We start from the raw sequence: 20,610 nt of genomic DNA, 5'->3' as shown, positions 1-20,610 counted from the left end.
CGGGTGTCCTACTTTGGGTTAGGAGAACAATAACACAAACAGCTGATGCAAAGAACTTTGTTTTAGCATGTGGGTGGGCGGGTACAACATTAATATGAGAAGTTGAATGTACTCACTTGTGCTTGATGTTCGAGAACAATTATTGCGTTTACTTGAGCGTTTTGGGAAGAAAGTGTGAGCTATTGTTACACCATTTTGCGACATAATAGCAATTCAATATGGCATCAGGTAAGCTTAGTTGGGTTAGGTTCGGTTGGTTTATGACAAAGGTTGAAAGGGTACCGGGTACGTTTTAAAATTTATTTAATACCAACTTCAACATGTTCACTGACTGAATGTCAGACAGTCAGTGTCGGCATGGTGTCGGTGTCACTGTCGGTGTCTTATTTGGTTAGACAATAGTTTATAAACGTAAAAATGTTCCATTCTTTTTTCTTTTTTTTTTAATTGACAGCTTGATTGCTTAGATTTTTTTTAAAGAAGGAATAGGAGTTTAGTCTTGTAATATTCCAATTCACTGAATTTCAGTGAATTGGAATATTACTAGACTAAACTCCTAATAATAAAATATTTCTACTTTTTAAGTTCTTTCTGAAACTTTCAAGTTTCAGTCGTAATTTAAAATGTATATTTTATATATATTGAATGTTGGGAATTCTTTTAAAAACTGTTGTTTTTTGTAGGCAATTTAATTTAGACCGCATGTAATTTTGCCAAGTTAAAAAAAACACCAATTTCAAAAGCCAATCAAACAATGTATATGAATCTTAAAGTGGCTGTCTGTATGTACATGTTGTAATAAAATAAATTTATTTGTACTTAATTTATTTTTATTTTTAATCGTTACATTCACTAAAACTAAAAGTAATACTTCTTACTTTAGTTTAAACAAATTGTGTTATTTTATGATTGATATAGTTGCGATAACGTAACCCTCCTGCCGACGGCAGGAGGGTTACGTTATCGCAACTATGATTGATAATGCCCTTATTATTAAATCAAAATTGTTAGTGAAAAAACAACTTGTGACTGGGGGGGGGGGAGCCATGACTTATTTGTTGTAACTTTGTTTCTTTTTTTTTCTCTTTTTTTTTTGGGGGGGGGGGGGTTAGAACTTAAACTGTGTCCGAATGCTAATGAATAAAATACTTGCCATAATTATTATTACTATTTTTGTTTATATGTTTATCTTTTCAGCTCCATGGAGCAACCCACTAATGCCTTATCACCACACCAGGAGATATCTCGGAAAAGTAAAAGCAGTTATCTTTGACTGGGCGGGGACAGTCGTTGACTGTGGAGTCTTCGCTCCGGCCTACACCTTCGTTGAAATTTTCAAGGGTGAAGGGGTGGCCATCACGGATGAGGAGGCGAGGGGACCGATGGGGACTCATAAGAAAGTAGGTTACCCACCATCAAGAAATAAATCCATTAGGAATGTTATTTAGGAGATCTTCTTCCTGTCAGTCCTGACTGGAGGGCTATACAGCACCCTACAAGCCCTGTTGTGATTTCTTTCAGCTTCAGCTTTTAACCCAAGATACCCACAGCAATTGCGATGGTGCTTTTTGCACTCGTGCCCATTGCAAAAGTCCAATAAAAATGTACATTTTATTTATTTATTTATTTATTTATTTATTTCTTGTTTATCCTGGGAAATCCATTCAGTAAGAAAAACTCACTGATCTCCCATGGATCCCAGCTAATAATAATCTACAGAAGTGCACTTAAGATAAAAGATTAAAAAATTTACACAGTAAAACATTGCACATTTTCATCATAGAGTGCCCCTTAACCGTGGAAAACTGCCGTGCCCCGTCAGGAGCAAAGTTCAAGGCCTGCAGCTTTACGTGTAGATTGGGACTGGTCAAAATTCAGTGAGGCAGGCCTGTTATCGTATGCTTCGTTTTTGAAAGTGCAAGGGCATCAAGGCATTTTCTTCTTGGTAAAGGGCAACCTATGAGGAAATTGTAAATTTCTACTGGAGCAATTCAAGGGCCAGGGGGCATGGAGGCAATCATCTTTGATGCCTCCGTGAAATAGGCGATCAAGCCTAGGGAGGCCAATGAGTTATGATACAATAAACAGTAAGTTAAACACACAAGATGTTGGAGCGAATGAACTAAAAAGTCAACGGTTCTTTTGTTAATGTTCATTTTCACAGGTTCATATTCAGAAAGTGCTGGAGCTCTCGTCTGTCCGCAAACGTTGGATGGAAGCACACGACGGAAAGCCACCCACAGAGGACGACATTGAGTCCATGTACCAGAAATTTGTTCCACTCCAGCGACAGGTTCTGAAGAACCATGGCGACATGATAGAAGGTTGTCTGTTTACATGCATCTTCCCATCAACAAAAATTCTTGATATCCTAGTAAAGTAAAACTTCAGACATCTCTGTAATTCCTCACATAAGGTTTAAGAGATTTTGTAAGTGTTTTGACCAAAAAAAAAACTGGATTGTATAACTTGTAAGACTTGTCAAGTAAATCTGTTTTAATTTTTTTTTTCAGGGGTTGTGACAGTAGTGAATCATCTTCGACTTCACTGCGGTTTGAAGATTGGTTCCTGTACCGGGTTCACCTCCCCCATCATGGCCGACCTGAAGGAGATCGCAGCAAGTCAGGGTTTCATCCCAGACGTCATCGTGACCGCAGATCTTGTACCCCAGGCCAGACCCTGCCCTCACATGGTGTGGTTGAATGCCATCAAGCTTGACGTACACCCCATCGAGGCCATCATAAAGGTTGGTGGAATAAAAAATAGCGTCTCAATGCGCTTTACATTAGTGCCCTGGGGTGGATTTCACAAAGAGTTAGGACTAGTCTTATCTCGAGTTAGGACCAGTTAGGACTATCCATGCAACTTGTATATCTCCTAGGACTAGTCCTAAGTTAGGACTAGTCCTAACTCTTTGTGAAATCGACCCCTGGTCATTGGGCCAATAACATTCCTTTAATCTTTCTCAGCTCACGGGGGAGTATGTAGCCCTGAGCTGTTGTGGCGCTTCAGTGGCTTTTTCATACTTGGTGATATACCTCCCTTAAAGTATTTGTTTGGCAAAGATGCATACGAGTTTTGTTAGGAAAACATTTGTGTGGTGTTTCAATTATTAAAATTTATAGCCATTTTACATTTAACACCTTTTCTATTGTTACAATAATATGAATTTGCAAATAAGAGACTTCTAGCACTAAGCCAGAACCCTTAGATTGCAAATGTCTTTTTGAGTAGTGGTTAATGATTTGTAAACCTGTCATTGAATACAAAGGTTGACGACACCGTTGATGGAATCAGGGAAGGGCTGGCTGCTGGATGTTGGACAGTCGGAGTGGCAAAAACTGTAAGTAAATTTCAATCTCTCTGGTATCAAGATATCTCACTTAAAGCCATCGATGACACAAAACTGGGCCCAATTTCATTTAGCGTGCAGTAAGCATAAATCTTTAGCAATATTTTCTGTTTTATGCAGCTTTATTAAATTGGGCCCATAGAGCCTCTTAATGATCTGTTTTTGTGATTTGCTGCGTGAGTTCTTTTTCATAGCACTGCTAATTGCAAGCACACAAAAAGGCATGCTTACCTTGAAAATGATTGATTGATGAAAATGAACAATGTAAATATTCATGGTGTGCGCGCAAGCTGACCGCCTTATTTTCTGTCTTACCTGTGAAACAGCTTGCCGTTAACTTTTTAAGCACGTAAATTTGCTAACCCTTAAGCTTGAAATTGGGCCCAGGTGATACGGTGCAATAAGAACACACAATATGATATTTTTGTTTTTGTTTCCAGGGTAACTATATGGCTGCCAGTGAGAAGCAAATGGCTGACATGGACACTGCCGAGTACGCGCGCCGTCTAAAGAACGCCTACAACATTCTAGCGGAATGCGGGTGTCACTATGTCATTGATAGCGTGAAAGACCTGCCTCCTGTCATTGACGACATCAATCGGAAAATGGCTTCCGGGGAAAGACCATAAGCTGCTAAAGCCAGCTAAGCAGAAAACCATTTGGTATGTTGGAAAACAATACCAGCCAGGGACAGATTTCAAAGAGCTGCTAAGCAGAAAATATTGCTAAGCAAATTTCTTTGGTGGTGAACAATGAGTGGAGAACCAGTTGCAACATTGTAAAATGTATGGATTTTTGGTTGGTAACCAGTTTCTGTTAAGCAAGATTTGTTTGTGCTTAGCAAGTTTTTATACTGACTGGCTTAATGTATGTGGGCCCTGGTTTAAATTATGCTATTTTCCTACCAATGCAAGCACAAATTACCCATTAAAAACTTTGTGAAATTGTTCCCAGAATACCATGACGTGTGTTTTTTTTTCTTCTTTTCTCATGATCAGAATTTGTTAAAATTGTTTTCTGCTTATTAAAATAAGCAATATTTGCTACTTCATGGGCTTGGATCTCTGAGTTAGTTATTTTTTTTTTATTTGAAAGCTGATTAAATTTGGGATAGTGTGCTTTTAGAGATGATTATTAATAATTTTATGAGGTGTAGCAAGTAGACAATTAGAAGGGACACAAGGTGAGGTGTTGCATATTACTGCCAGTAACTCGGAGCAACTCATAATGTCACGACACATGGCACCAACGGCTTTACATCCCATTCAAAGGGCGAGGTGTCCTTTTTGGGCAATACACCGATCCATGAGGCCAGGCCCAATTATCATTGACATCACAACCGCGAAATCTGATCACCATTTGAACCGTTTGGTGATCTTTGCACTAATGGTGATCGGGTTTCGCGGCTGTGATTGGTCAACTGGTAAGGAGGCAGGGCATAATGGATCGGTCTATTGACCCCTTGCACGCGCATCACACGCGGCGACTGATGCCACGCTCACCATGTTGATGGGCAAGTTAGGTTTACGTGTATTAACGCCGCGTCGCCTAAAATGCGCACTTCACTGCATAACGCACAACATAGAGTTATATATATACATGAGAACGCACAGTGAAATTGCCCACCAATATAGCGCATTCAAGATATTTCTGATGACGGCAGGTGAAATGGGTCAAATGGAAGCAAATGATGGCCAAATTTTAGAGATGATTATTAATAATTTTATGAGGTGTAGCAAGTAGACAATTAGAAGGGACACAAGGTGAGGTGTTGCATATTACTGCCAGTAACTCGGAGCAACTCATAATGTCACGACACATGGCACCAACAGCTTTACATCCCATTCAAAGGGCGAGGTGTCCTCCAAGCAGGAATGTGGAATTTTATTGTGAACATTAATTTTGTGACTTTTTTAATTTGAATTTTTAATCTTTTCTGAATTGTTTTATAGACCAAAGCTCTATCCAACTTTACCACTGTTATAATTTGTATGAAAAACAATATTATGTACTTGGGTAATTTAAATGAAAAGAATATATATATATTTGATAAAGTTGTAAGAATGTATTGTGATCATTTTAAAATAAACTTGTGTAAAATAAACTTGATGAAGTTACAGGCCTGTTACAGGCCTGAACTGTTGAAATGAATTTTGAGAAATTAAGTCTGAGAAATTTAGACAAGAAGGATGTTGGTTTCATCCAAGTATAGTGTGAACAACTTCTGTTTTAAAGACACTGGACACCTTCGGTAATTGTCTTAGTACAGTCTTCTCACTTGGTGTATCTCAACATATGCACAAAATAACAAACCTGTGAAAATTTGAACTCAATTGTTTGTCGAAGTTGGGAGAGAATAATTGAAGAAAAAACACCCTTGTCACAGAAGTTGTGTGCTTTCAGATGCCTTGAATTCTAGACCTCAGCTGAGGTCTTGAATTCAATTCAAATATTTTAGTGAAAATTTACTTCTTTCCCCAATGTTTCTCACAATGTTTTATACTATCAACAGCTCTCCATTGGTTGTTACCAAGTAAGTTTTTACGCGGTCAATTATTTTGAGTTCCAATAGTGTCCAGTGCCTTTAAACTGTCATATCTAAGTCCACGTGTTGGTGTGGAAGTGACATAAGAGTTTCAGACATTGGATAAATGAGGTAACCTGTGGGCAAGTGGCAGGTGGGCCCAGGGAGCAAGGGTAAAACTTTCAAAGAAACAATCGGCAAGAAACAATTTAACAATCAATGGATACAAGTTTATTTGCACCTGGTTACAGTTAGGCTTTGTGCCAATTAACGACATTGGCAGTGTGTATCGACCCATTTCATGACATGCCGCAAACTTACCTGCGCCTATCCTGTCGGCCATTTTGGGAGTCGAAGCTTTACATGGAGGAGTTGACTCCTAAAATGGCGGAAACGCTAGCACGCATTGTGTGCGGAATTTTCATGCAAAAAGTCAAGAGCTGGATCGCTGAAATAGCCTACTCTACTACAAAACCACAGGAGCCAACAACCATAGCCAAAGCCGTTTGATTCAGACAAAGCCTTAGAAACATGAATCAATCTAATGTGATGGAAACCCTTAAGACATTTTTGTACAATCACAGACAAAACTCCCCCCCCCCCCACACCCCTGAGTCTGCCAAGCTGAGAAAATCAATTTGAATGCAAAGTAGCGTTCCTGTTTGTAAGGGTCCTTCATGAGTCTGCTTGAAGTGTAAAACGAAACCAGTGAACCACAACTTTCCCCAGCCTTTGATTACCAAATACACTTAAATATAAACTTCCTGCAATGGTCACATGGCCTTAGTGAGTGTCTCAAAAGTCAAGACACATTCTAGGGGAACACCTTTTCTTGTAGGTGTATGCCCGCAATCCAGATCATTCTGCTGGACTGCGACATTGTGCCGAACTCCGACAACATTCCTACACAAGTAAACACACATTATTAGCATTTTTAATATTCCAACAAATTTGGGTGGTCGAACGGACCGGTTCAGGTATGCAGGTATTCATGTGCTTGTGTATGCCCACTGGAATACTATACAATCCAATCAGAAAGCTCCTCTCGTTTAAACCTTGAGACCCTCCGTGAGGGTTAAACAATTTGGGCATCCAACTTTTTAAAAAAGACACTTTTTACAAATGAAGTTTTAAATTCCTTGTTAGTTTGGAGCTAAATAGCTCTGTACATGTAATTATGCTTTCAATAACTTAGTTGTACGTCATGTAACGCGGAGTGGAACTGAATTTAGCGTATGCTTTGATGACTTTGTTGATGGCCTCTCTAAAGTCCTTCTCGGACGCCACCTTTCTTCTGGCGCGGATTGCAAACATTCCAGCCTCAGTACAGACGCTACGAATCTCAGCACCTAGGGGTGAAAGAAGTAACGGATTGTTATTGGTTATTACCAACTGATTACGCACAATAACTTTTTGTTCATGAAGGGGTAACCCAGTTTCAGCCCCAGGAGTAGGTGACAACTACCCTGGAAAAAAAAGTTGATTGTAGCCCACAACTTGTAGTAGCCTTCAGGCCTTGTGTGCAGACAACTTGCATAAAATAAAAAATATTAATAATAATACATATATTTATATATTTATCGCCACCCTGAGCTTCCAGCCAGCAAGCTTGGATTTGTGACAGCTGGAGAAGTATCAAAATATCCACATACATGAGGGACAGGAAGATCTGGAAACAACTCAGCCGTAACATCATAGACCGAGGACACCACTCGAAATAGAAGAAGGTATATTTGTACACATCCAACAGCGCAGTGTATACATGGATTTGATGTTTCTTAAATGAATTTAAAGGTCACTCTCACCTGTGCAGTTTGGACAGAGTCTAGCTAGCAGCTCATATCGGATGTCTCTCTCTACACTCATTGAGCGAGCATGAATCTTAAAGATGTGTGTCCGTCCCTATAATTCATTCAGAAAAATAAATAATCCTAGATCATTAAAAAAAGAAACTTCTAATTTTGAGTTAAGCCCAGTTCATACTTCCTTTGACGTCACAAATTCACACTAAATAATTTGCATCAGTTGACTTGTGCTGAACTCGTGCGAAACATTCGCTGCGAAGACAGCCTTTTTCCAAGCCTGGTCTTGGACTCTGACTCCTTTTCTGTCATTATTTTTAAAACAGTGTCCATTTTCCACGGTATCTCCAACGTCAAATGAATTACTTATACTGTCTACAAATCATCAACTGCGAATGTGTTCGGAAATCCAGAGAAGTTTGAAGCGTCTCTATACGGTAATTTACCTCTAAATCTGGCAGACCAAACTCCACCTTACGATCTAACCGTCCTGGTCTGACTAAGGCGGGGTCGAGGGTATCAGGCCTGTTGGTTGCCATGAGAACCTTGATGTTGCCACGGGGATCGAATCCGTCCAATTGGTTGATCAGCTCCAACATGGTACGTTGGACTTCATTGTCTCCTCCTGCGCCGTCGTCAAATCTCGCACCTTTCAGTGAAAAAATAAATAAATAAATTACACAAAGTTTCTACAGTTGCATCACCCAATTGTTTTTGCCGAAAGACCCAACAGTAAAAAAAGAAATCTTCAAATAAATTGTGACAGATGACTATGTTTTAAAACGTAGCTGCAGCTAATCTTTTTTTAACAAATTTGTTTATGAGAAATCCCCCAGCTCACAAGGCCGAACAGCCACTTCAAGGTGAGGGTTACACTTAACTGATTTGGTCATCGACCAAAATCAACTGTCACTAGGGACATGTTGCCACCCACTCTTGGGGCTTAAATAGGGTACCCCCTTCACAGTTTGTAATGATGTAAGCATGGGCGTCATCCATTATAGGAGCCTGGCTGGTAGAGCAGAATGCACTACCTTCCCGATCTTTTACGAAGCAGTTATGATTAAGTGCCTTGCTAAAGGGCATAAGTGTAAATGACTGGGAGTCGAACCCACACTCTTTTGCTGACAACATCAGATCTTGGGTTCGGAGAATTAGACCACTCTTCCACGTAACTACCGATAATTTTACTTTGTTTCATGATAACTCACCTCCAATGGCGTCAATTTCATCAAAGAAGATGAGACAGGCTTTCTTGGTCCTTGCCATCTCAAACAGCTCTCGAACCATCCTTGCTCCCTGATGAAGCCAAATGAAAGAATTGCATTCAATATCAATCCAACTACACAAGGATAGAATCTCTTACTGCGAGGGTAGAGGTTGATACGAAGTGGATGTTTGTTTCAGAGGTGAGACTAACAAAAGGTTAGAATCTTAAACTGTGAGGGTAGAATTTTAAGCTGCGAAGGTAGAGGTTGAAATTTGGTATGAAAAAGCCTTTGGAGCACCACGGCAGCTCAGGGCTGTACACTCCCCAGGGTGCTAAGAAAGATTAAAGGAATGTTATTGGCCCAATGACTAGGCCACTCATGTAAAGTGCAGTGATACGGTTAAGATATAGTTATTATTAATGTTAAACAGATTATAAAAGTAGAAGTTGGTTGCCAAAAAAGAGAAGTATCATATTTGTCAGATGGCTCACCTCGCCGACGTACTTCTGGACGAGCTCAGATCCAATAACCCTGATGAAGCAGGCATCTGTGCGATTAGCAACCGCCCTGGCGCACAACGTCTTACCCGTCCCTGGTGGACCGTACAGGAGGACGCCTTTTGGGGGTTCGATTCCGAGATTCACAAACTTCTCGGGCTGTGATCAAACGCAAACAATTAAAGTTTAATTGAAGTTGCTCTAAATTTCTATGAAGTATCAAATCAAGACTCTTCCAAGCAAAAACAAGAAGTAAAAAACGGACACCAACCCTCAATCACGAACGTCCAATAACCCTCAGAAATCTGAAAAGCAAATTAGGCTCAAAAGTTTCTTGGTGAAAAATTATCCAAACCATATAACTACGAAGTGAATCCTTTCAAAAAAATAGCTCATCCTCTAATCAACAGCCACACCCGCTAATAGCTACCCGCACTAATGACGCGCTTTTGCTTTTGCTTAAGATACTTTTGTCTGAGATCCGGGTACTTAGCTTCTTATTTAAGCGTTGGTGCAGATTGCTATTTTCGGACAAGGCCCAAGGATCCCATTTTAAACACTTACATGAAGAAGAGGTGTCTCAACGACCTCCCTCAGCTTCTCAATCTGTTCCTTGCAGCCTCCGACATCGGAGTACGTCACGTCTGGCTTCTCCTCAACCTGAACGGAGGAACAATCAGGAAAAGAATCAACAGGGGTGAGAGTCATGACTAACGAAAAAGTCTGAAACTTGGATACAGATTCAAAGGTATATAGAAATGGTGCCATTTATACCGTTTGGTAACCCCTGGGGTTATAGATTCCAAGGAGCTTTTAGAAACAGTATCCAAAGCACTAGAGAAGTATGAGCAGGATTTCTTTATATGTGAAAACAAATATTGTCTGATTTGCTTCACCAGGCCGACATAAAAAATCTGAAATCAGCCAAAAGTCTGAAGAATCTCATCCCTGAATCAATTACAAAATATTGAAGCACAAGACCAAAATAAGGAGTATTGTTTGAAGAGACTCTAAATAAATAGTAAACTTGTGGGTACAATCATGTGCAAATCTCTTTTGTGTGAGTTTTGGCTCTGAGAAGTGCCGGTCTGGTCTTGCCGTTTCGAACAGAATACTCTGCCCCTCTTCAGGACACTGCCAAAATTAGGGCTAGAACCTAGTCGGTAGACTGCCGGCTTTTTAATCCGGAGGTCGCAGGTTCAAGTACCAGCTCTACTAGCAAATTTCCCCTTGCTCAACCCCAAATTATAAAAAGCACATACGATACGTTTGGATTTTAGCATTATCAGCTCAAACTGTGAAACTGTGTTTTGTTTTGTTGGGCTACTTAGCCGGGAATCGAACCAGGGCCACATTGCCATCGGTGAGGGCTTTACGCACTTAGCCAACCATGCCACCCAATATGTGTAATATATAAGACTCCAATATTATATATAGCAGAGAACAGATACCGGAATCTTTAAGAAGGAGTTTTTTACCTGCATCATCGTGACTGTTGGGTCGATCTTTGGAGGAAGTGGAATGTGGATCTGGTACTTGTTTCTGTCAACTCTGTTTACAAAGAAAACAAAAATAAGTTAGGAGGAGCAGCCTACTACAAATCAACTGTGAATATCTTTATGGATTGACAACGAGCAAGATACTTCACGGAGGCAACGAAGGTGATTGCCTCCATACCCCTGGTCTTTGCCCTGCAGCCGATTTCACAAAACTTTATGCAACTGCATAAGTCCACTTGCACAATGTTTGTGGAGCAACTTGTGTTTTCTATAATTACAAAAAGCACCCCAATCCTTTCAGCAGAAATTGGGCCCAAGAGAGTTCCTTGTTTCTTGCACTTACCCTACTCTCATGCCTTCCTCAATGTCTGTGGGCGCCACATTGTCATGGAGATCCACAACAAACTTAGCGAACTGTTTGACGTTGATGATGTACTTGGCATCCTCTGAGTCAGCATTGATGATTTTGGTGCATCTTGCAACCTGAATAAAAAGGAAAATATAATTCAACAGTTTCTTGTTTTACAATCGCATGAATTACATTTACAATACTATCAGTAATACAAGTTTGTTAAAATTTACTTTTCCAGAAATGACAAATTTACATCGTCTTACCTGTAGAGGCTGTTCACTCTGTAGCGTCTGTTTATCAGCCTGTAGATCCCATAACGCTGGATTAGCCAATCCAGTATCGGACTCCTTGATTCCTAAATTGTCACCAAGGAAAACAATTTAACCGCTCGTTAGCTGTTCTAAAGTTCTATTTTCTGACAAATCATTGTTATCCACTGTGGTTTGAATGAGGCAATAAAAGAGTGGCAATGAGGTATTAAATGGTCAATTAAAACCGGCAGGTTCATGGCGACCAACCTTGTCTCTTTATGTCAGAAGTCCTGTTACGTCAGTTTTTCATTGTTCACCCAAAATTTATTTAAACAAAATTTACACACCTGCAAGTTCGTTGACCTTTTTGATTGAACTTTGGATGTCATCTTCAACTGTTTTGATTGGTGTTGTGTAAGGACCAGCTCCCTTTAAGATTAAAAATAGTGAAACATTAAAGCATTATTATTTCAAAAATGAGATTTTACATTTTCCAGATTATTTACATTTTTAGACTCTACTTTTAATAGCAACATTCTTTTTGAAACACCTTTACAGGCAAGCTACTTTGTTCTTGAATGGTCAAAAGTAACGAAGTGTTTATTCTTCTTTGTAAAGAGAACCTGTAGACATATCAACTAAAGAAAATTGTGGAAATGTTTGAAGGGGCACCAAGGCAAATGACCATGGGGCAATGGAGGTAATTTCCTCAAGGAAGCACATAAAATGTCTCTTAGTTCAGGCTGCCGTTTGTAGCATTAATCAATTAACTTTCAATAGAAGATATAAATGTACGTACATATGTTTTCAGGAGTGCGATATCACCCTCGTCAAGTGCTGTTGGATATAAGAGATAATGAAAGTATATTAAATTTATTGCAAACTGTCGGCAGTGTCAATGGTAAAGATTAGAAAATCCATGTTTTATAATTGAATACTTGGTGATTTGTGTGGATCTACTCCAAAGCTTCATGGCCACAGCAGTCAGACTATGGAACACACTCCCTGCAGATGTCATCACCGCTCCATCGGTGACCATCTTCAGGTCACACATCTACACCCATTTAGTTTCAACTAGTTGTTTACTTGCACCTATTTTCTAAGCACAATTTTCCACCTGTTTCATGCACACCTAATCTTCACCTCAGCTTTTACATCCAGAAGTGGACTTTGCTGAGTACCAGCGTAGATGTAGTCGTAGATGTAGACTTTTGAAACTGAAGTGTTAATTTAAACAGGTCAGCATTTTATAATTCATACAATTGTAACAAGTATTACATTTTGACACTGTATTCAACAAGATTTCAATAACATATAAAGTTTTAAACTCGAAAAGGATAATCTATTTACAGACTCACTCAGTCATGCAGCCAGGCTTCTTGTGATTTTATTTTTATTTTATTTTTTGCAAAAATGGCCTGACGTTTCGACCCTAGCAGAGTCTTTCTCGAAGGCTAAAGTGAAGTGGAAATACATGAATGGGGTTAGAAAGCATGCAGAAAAAAGCAAGGGGTAAACAACTAATAGGGGGACAAAAGGGGGGAGGTTGAAGGGAAGGGACTGGCCTGACCACAAGAAGATGGAAACACAAAGGACAATATCAAGGGTGGGAAGAGTTGGGGGAAAAAAGTAATTAATTTTTTTATTGTTTTGGAGAAGTTTCTGTATTTCTATATAATCCTGCCAACACTTTTTGATTTGTTATGAAATACAAATAGGAAGTGTCTAATTACAATTTAATTTAACTAAATAACATATAGTTGCGTTAACGTCCCGTCGGCAGGACTCAGGAGGGTTAGGTTATCGCAACTAAATAACATACCCTTTTCCTTTTGCAAAAATTAGTGAAAAAGTGATGGGAAAAGTTTCCGTATGGCGCCACCACTTTTTCATTCTAATACTAATAGAATTTCTATATTGAAATAGTATAGTATCTAATTTGCCTCAATGAGACATCCCTTTTGTAAAAATGAGTGAAAAAGTGGTGGGAAAAGTTTCGGTATGGCGCCACCACTTTTTCATTCGATATGAAATGATATAGTATCTAATTTACCTCAATGAGATATCCCTTTTTGTAGAAAAGAGTGAAAAAGTGGTGGCGCCATACGGAAAGTTATCCAAGTGGTGGCGCCATACGGAAAGTTACCCAAGTGATGATAGGATACAGAAAGTTTTTCAAAATAAAAAATAACAACATTATTTTAACAATAATAATTTATAATTTAATAATAATAATTTTTTTTTTTACATATTTTTATAATGACAAATTGATATTTCAAATAAACTACACGATCTTTTTGTGTTTTATTTTTATTTTTCATAAAAATTAATTACAATACAATTGATTTTCTCTTTTTAATTTTCAACATGGGGATGCATTTACTACACGGCGGCCTACGGACTGCATGCATATGCACTGGAACTAGGGAGATTTGTGCTTTTGTTTTGTACGTCGGTTCGTTACACGTTCCGTACCGTGTGACCGTGTTCGTGAATGTGTCAGCAAAAAAAGACAACACAAATTCTATTAGATTTAACCCTTTCAAACACAAAATAAAATATCCTACCTTGAATTGGTTTATCTTCCTTTTCTTCCTCTTTCTTTACTTTTCTCATATCACCGCCTAAATGGTCCGGCATGGTGAGTTTTTGGCTGATATTCCTGAGCAAAACTTCGTAAAGAACAGCAATGGCCGACGACCAACTTCTCTTAAATAGCGCCCTCTATAGTTCATCATTAATTACTTGATATGCGCCACTTTTTATTTAAAAAAATCATCACACACCTTTGTGCGGTGCACATGCCATAATCCTACACACCTGTGGAAATATTTTTTGTAAACAAACATTGGCATACTGGTGGAAATTTCACATCATACGGTGGTTTTTTTCTTCACTTTTTTCCCCTCACAAAATCCCATTATTTTGATTCCTAAAACTGCAAACCCATCCCCATTTCTCTGACAGTAGAAATGTCCAACTTAAGTTTATCGTTCATGAAAACAAATACTTAAATCCCTTATTTTATATCAGATACTTCTTCACTATTTCCATTAATTTTTTGTGTTTCAAAACATTCTGCAATTTAACTGGCTTTTTCATCACTATTACAGAAGTAATGGATTAGTTTAATGGGTACTGGTAAGAACTTTATAGTCAGTGAGCACTCATCACAGAGAAAGGCTTGCCGTCTGTGAAAATTCCTTATTGGCCTGCCAGGTTTCTCCTTCATTCTAGACCAAAAACTGCCCATAATTTAATAATTATTAAGGTTTACAAACTCTGTTCATCACCAGAAATACAAAAACAACAGGTTTGGACAATCCTAAATCAGGAAAAATCATAAGAAATCACATGTTTTTTCTTTCAAACTGACACATTAAATTGTTCCGCAGTGCAGTCTTACACCCATAGACCCTGTCGGGTACCTGTCTAGCGGGGTAAACCTCTTCCACCACATACTGGTTGGTACCTCTGCTCTGACATTATCTCAGCTTGAAAAGGAAACCCATTCAAGAAATAATCACACAACATACATCTCCAGCCATAAATCTGACTTATATTCATGTTATTTATTTGGCAATTAACAATGTGCAATAACAAATAAATATAGCCGCACCAGAACTACATAATACCTGTATCAATATACACTAAATTACATTCGTTTATAAACAGAAAGAAATGTCAGTTAAAGGCATTTAACTCATGTATTGCATGAAATAAATTGCATAGAAATTTCCCTGTAAAAAGAATCTGCCCATATAAAGATACAAATCATACATTATCATACAAATGGAGTGTAGTTTACACATAAACTACAACTGCATAACAATTTCACCAATCAATTAATATTACATGATCTTTCTTTCAAATACTCTTGGATGAGATTAATACAAAAAAAAAATAATTCACACATTCTGTAGTGGGCACCGACGTTTGAAAAATATATACGAAGTACTAGTCAAATTTTTTCTTTTTTTAAACACTTGGTGGAATGGCTGTTATATAAAAAGGGAGCGTCATAAAAGTCGGGCAGGTTCTAGGCGCAAAGGAACACTCTTTTGCGCATATTCCTACAATCTATTTGAGTAGACCGCATCATTGTCCCACAGTATGGAGGCAATCCTACAGGAGTAAATAAGGGCATTATCCATTTACATGCACTAAAATACTTATCCGATCCAATTCAAAAAATTGCCATCGTTCTGACTTTTGAGACACTCCCTTAATAAGAAATCCTACAAATTCCAGCGAATCTCAAGTTGAAGGTCATTAGACTATCGGGAACCTCAGAACAAAATTACACAACAGCCAAATATTTGGAATGTTGTCAGGTTTGTAAGCATGACCTAATTTCACTGTAAGCCACGCCCCCCTTTACACTAATTGGATCCAGCGACTGCCAGAGGCCCATAGGAATTGCATTGATTTAGTTTCTGTATGAGGACTTAGGTAAGTAAGAAAAATTGTGAAATTAGAGTCCGACTTTCACATTTTGTACTTCAAAATCTTGAGGTCTTCTTGAAACCATCAATTGTCATAAGAAATGCCCCTGAGTGATAAAATGGGTGATATTTGGTCAAGATACACACAAATGTATGCCAACATCATCAACATGTATGGAAAGCACTGGGCATGCACTGAGGGGTCAAGGGAGTGTCATTGCAGACAAGAAGGTCTAGGACAAGGATCCAAACTTTAAGAGGTATTTTGAGATGATTGCATTTCCGCTTTTTCCTACACTGGAGTTATCAATTTCAAGAATATCTTGGGCACAAGAAAAGTACAAAGAAAAGCATAATTTCTCTAAAATAAAAGCTGGTGTTTTTTTTTGTCCACGAAGCAGACAAAACAGTCTGAATTCAGATGAAAGTCTGAAATTTTCTCATCCATGTTAAACTAAATATAATATCTACACAGTACTGTGTCAATAATAAACAATTGGGAGCAATTAACATACAGGTATTGAGCTTAACTAGCAATGTTAATTACGGAATGTTTCAGAAACAACCAAAGATTATAGAGCACAAAAGGCAAAAGATGGGGAACTTAGGCTGAAATTTGAAAAATGCACTGGACGCCATTTTAGCAAGCAACTCTTTTGTGGCAACAAATAGATCAATGCAGAAATGACCATTGATATCAATGATATAACAAAATATTTGCTTGCTAAAATGGCGCCCATGTGAATACAAGTCCCAACAATAGATTGAGCTCCAGTAACCCATCTTGCAAACCCGGTGCTATACAATCTTTGGAACCAACACACTAAGTTGATTTTTTAAATTTTTTATCGCATTATGCACTGAATTAATAAACATTTCACACCATGAACACACTTCAACAGATGTGCTTCAGAAAGCCCATTATAAACACAGGGCCCAATTTCATAAAGCTGTTTAGCAGAAAATACTGCCTGACAAATGTCTTTGCTAAGCAAAAATTGATAGGGGCACCAGTCAAAACATTACAAACATTCAATGCTGCGTGGTCAGGCTCACTGCAATTCAGCTTAGCAGATAAACTGGCTCACTAATTTTGAAATTAGGCTTCTTGAATTGAACATTCAGAAAGAAACAATGCATTGCCCTCTTCAACCTTTTCTTGCAGTCACCTCATGTTTCTGTTGCAATTGCATGTTATGCTAAAAAGGTTCAACAAGTACTCTGACTATATTTTGTTTATGATTTAACAATACTGTAGTGTGTTATGGAAAGGTCTAGTAACCAATGTACATTCCTAGCAATACTCTGAGGTTTCAAGTTCAAGCACCTGGATAAAAAGCATACTACACACTTGGGGCCTTTCTCAAAGCTCGGCTTGGGCTCCGGCTTAGGCTCCACGTGCTGTGTACGCAGCTTGCATTTAACCTGCATTTTGGAGCAGCGCGTACTGCACAGATATCAGCACGCGGAGCCTGAGCCGGTACCCCAGGCCGAGCTTTGAGAAAGGCCCTTAGCAATTTCTGCATGAATCAAAGGCCCTCTTGAAACCATTTCTTTTTGCCAAACCTCTGCTTGGGCTCTGCGTGATGTTTGAAAACACTTGTATACTTTGATCATACCCTTGTCCCAACACACATTAGAGAAAATATACATAAGACTTGACGGTCCGAACGGTCAAAGTTCCATCTTAAAGCCGGAGATGAACGGCAGCTTTGTGCCTACTCTCTGCTGGTAATTCAAGTAGTCCTCTCCGAAAAAATTAAGTAGAGTAATCTCCTCGTCCTCGACTCGCTCATTGAAGAATCTCCAAGATGTGACCGTGTAGGCAACAAGACAGATGGGGTTGCACAAGATAATCTGTAGATTGGATCAAGAAAATGGTATGTAGGTAGATTAAAAGCGGAGGCAACTTCATATCAACTCAAAAACTTTCACAAGAACATACTCATAATTGTTTAACAAAACCTGAAATATTTTTAAAAATTTTTTTATGAGGTTTGAAATCAAATACTTTGAGTGTATATTATTTGTAAACTCGGGATACTTTTTTATTTTTTGGCAGCAAGATGCGATGCTGTAAAACATTACAAGTCATTTTACATTTGTACAGTAGTTACCAAATTTACTCAAGAATTTTAAAATTAACGGCTGAACAAGTTTTGAGATAATATCCCTTTCTTTCTATCAAAACTTGATAAAACTCATGAGGTGTAATTTCAATAAACTGTTCTATTTTTTCTCCATGGGGTTGTGCACAAATTGCCTCTGTCAACAAAAGGTCCAGCAGTCTGTTGCCTTTTTTGAAACAGATGATGTCAAGGAATATAAGATCCAAAATGTGTCAAACCTGCGTTCCTAGGCTCCAGTAGAACCAGCCGACATAGGACGGATGTCTGGACCATGCATAAACACCATGGGTGACCAGAACATGGTCACTAGCTCGCGTCGTTTGGATATAATGATTAAAACTCCTTCCGGCTGTTAACATTGAAACTTTCCGAAGGCATTCGCCAAAGATACATAGTATCAAACCAAAGACGCTAATATACCACACACTCTTGATATCTGTTGGGAAAACACAGGAAATATGCCATTGGAAAAGAGCTGACAAAATTTGCTTTTGCAGTCGGCAACAATCAGAAATATTCAGAATATAGTTAGAAAAGTGTACATAATCAGAGAGATTTTCACATTCATTCACTGGAACAAGGAAAGATTTGTATATTTTATGGGAACTATCAGACGAATCAGGGAAAACTGGTAGGTTTAGCTCTCCAAAATGTTATTAGCTGTTGCAAACTGCTTACTGATCAAAAGCACCTTGCTATGCTTGAGTGGAGGGGGGGGGGGGGTTTCATGTTTCATTCAAAGTTGCTGATGTTGCTGTTTTTTCCAAAGGCTGGGAATTTCCCACCTTGATCAGCACTTTGCATCAAGCATGTCTAAAGACATGCCCCAGAAATACCTGGGGGAAAATGCCAAACACGACTGCTTTTAAGCTATTTTGACTAATAATATTTCTGGTTGGTTCAACGTAAGCATAAAGTTATTCTTTGTCCTGTTCAAAGAACAAGTGGCGGTCGGACTCAGCAATTTTCCGATGACTATTTTGTGAAGGAGAGTGTGAAGGTCAACAGAATTTCAAAAATTAACTGACCTGGGAAAAAATACAACTCTAAGAAATACTCGCACCAGCTGCACATTGCCGCAGCAGCATAAGCAACACTGTGATTTAGGAGAAACGAGTCGATGGACAGACTCTCGTAGTTGTAGATGGACGTTGAAAAGTACTCCGAGAAATGAAAGAAACCGAGGACACACAGGTAGCAGCCGAAGGCAACGATGCGTGGGTGCAGTAGAGAGAATGAGAGACCAATCCCAAATACGATCCCGATGAAGCATGCTTGAGCGGCAATCTGTTGGTAGGAAGATAAACCATGAACAATTCAAATTATATCAAACAATAGACTCAGATTTATTGTCAATTGGGAGATTGAGAAAGAAAGTGGGAACAATTTACTCTGGCCTGCTGGGCCTGTGACGTTTTAACCATTACATTGTAACACTGTAATTGATTTCATATCAAAACTATCAATAATCAAATACTATTTTTAAAATATAAAATAAAAGAACTTTCTCATCATTAGTTATTTCAGTTACAAAAGTTCATACATGATTTTTTTTTGCAATTTCGGCAAAATATCCGTATCCTGCTATCACTTTTTCATTCTATTGTTGCAATAACGCAACCCTCCTCCCGACGGCCGATATGAAACAATTCTTATTTCTATTTAAATTAAATAATTTTAATTAAAACAAAAAATTACTAAAAAATTATTTTAAAAAATTATAAAAAAATAAAATATTTAGACTTTTTAGTTTGCATTTTATTGGAATATTTGTAAAAAATAGTGCGAAGGTGGTGTGGGAGGATACAGAAACTTCCCTTGGATAACTTTCCGTATGGCGCCACCACTTTTTCACTAATTTTTACAAAAAAGGGATATATCATTCAGGTAAATTAGATACTATATTATTTTATTTCGAATGAAAAAGTGGTGGCGCCATACGGAAACTTTTCCCTTCCCTTTTTAGATTCAAATACATTTTTAGAACAAGTGACATTGACAAGAAGTGGTCAATAATATTTAATTATTCATTTTATTAACGGATTCAAATTTGTGTGCATAAAATATATGCAGTTGTTTGGGTTGCTACCAAACCTTCTACTATACATTTATTTAAATAAAATTTAAAGGGTACCTGTCTATAGCATTTCCGCCGGTGGAACACAAATAAAACAGCATAATTCACCATTATGTACGCCACAGAAATCACCAATAGATAATTATATACTACATCAGCTATAACTGGGTCTGACACTCGCACCAATTGGTGAATTAATGGCACAATTAAGATGCCAGCCCCTTGCAAAAACCAACGTAAACTCAACCATCCTTCAGACGGGACCGCCATTTTTATTTTTCCTCGTTCTAAAAATTGTTTAATATGCTTTCATTTCTAGCCAAGTAAATGTCAAACTGATACATTCATTTTAAAATTAAAATAACTTATTAATTAATTCAATTATTTATTAATATTTGTATTAAAATAAATAAATAATTAATACAATTAACGACTAATTATTATTACTTGGTTGATAATCCATTGCACTCA

General features: G+C 38.2%; 3 protein-coding genes across 3 annotated transcripts; 1 reads left to right on the top strand and 2 right to left on the bottom strand.

Moving 5' to 3' along the window:
* Window positions 1-42: 42 nt before the first annotated feature.
* On the top strand, window positions 43-5,338 carry LOC139950590 (phosphonoacetaldehyde hydrolase-like). Its single transcript, XM_071949344.1, has 6 exons — window positions 43-228; window positions 1,198-1,400; window positions 2,165-2,324; window positions 2,514-2,746; window positions 3,272-3,343; window positions 3,793-5,338. Exons 1-6 carry the CDS (start codon window positions 219-221, stop codon window positions 3,979-3,981), a joined length of 867 nt encoding a protein of 288 aa, XP_071805445.1. The 5' UTR covers window positions 43-218; the 3' UTR covers window positions 3,982-5,338.
* A 746-nt stretch (window positions 5,339-6,084) lies between these two features.
* LOC139950589 (26S proteasome regulatory subunit 7) lies at window positions 6,085-14,192 on the bottom strand. The gene is made up of 12 exons (XM_071949343.1): window positions 14,056-14,192; window positions 12,288-12,325; window positions 11,836-11,917; window positions 11,501-11,592; window positions 11,229-11,368; window positions 10,865-10,937; window positions 9,951-10,046; window positions 9,381-9,545; window positions 8,890-8,977; window positions 8,125-8,327; window positions 7,682-7,778; window positions 6,085-7,225 (listed from the first exon to the last, which is right to left on the bottom strand). The coding sequence occupies exons 1-12, from the start codon at window positions 14,126-14,128 to the stop codon at window positions 7,068-7,070; spliced, it is 1,305 nt and encodes a 434-aa protein (XP_071805444.1). The 5' UTR covers window positions 14,129-14,192; the 3' UTR covers window positions 6,085-7,067.
* Window positions 14,193-15,072: 880 nt separating this feature from the next.
* Window positions 15,073-20,409, bottom strand: LOC139950463 (protein-S-isoprenylcysteine O-methyltransferase-like). The gene is made up of 4 exons (XM_071949150.1): window positions 20,197-20,409; window positions 19,091-19,349; window positions 18,281-18,498; window positions 15,073-17,790 (listed from the first exon to the last, which is right to left on the bottom strand). Exons 1-4 carry the CDS (start codon window positions 20,407-20,409, stop codon window positions 17,608-17,610), a joined length of 873 nt encoding a protein of 290 aa, XP_071805251.1. The 3' UTR covers window positions 15,073-17,607.
* Between the last annotated feature and the right edge of the window lie 201 nt (window positions 20,410-20,610).

This window comes from Asterias amurensis, chromosome 18 (assembly GCF_032118995.1).
Source record: "Asterias amurensis chromosome 18, ASM3211899v1".
In the NCBI taxonomy this organism is placed as follows: domain Eukaryota; kingdom Metazoa; phylum Echinodermata; class Asteroidea; order Forcipulatida; family Asteriidae; genus Asterias; species Asterias amurensis.
Note: the sequence above shows the minus strand (reverse complement) of the source record. Positions and strands in the feature narration are given on the sequence as shown.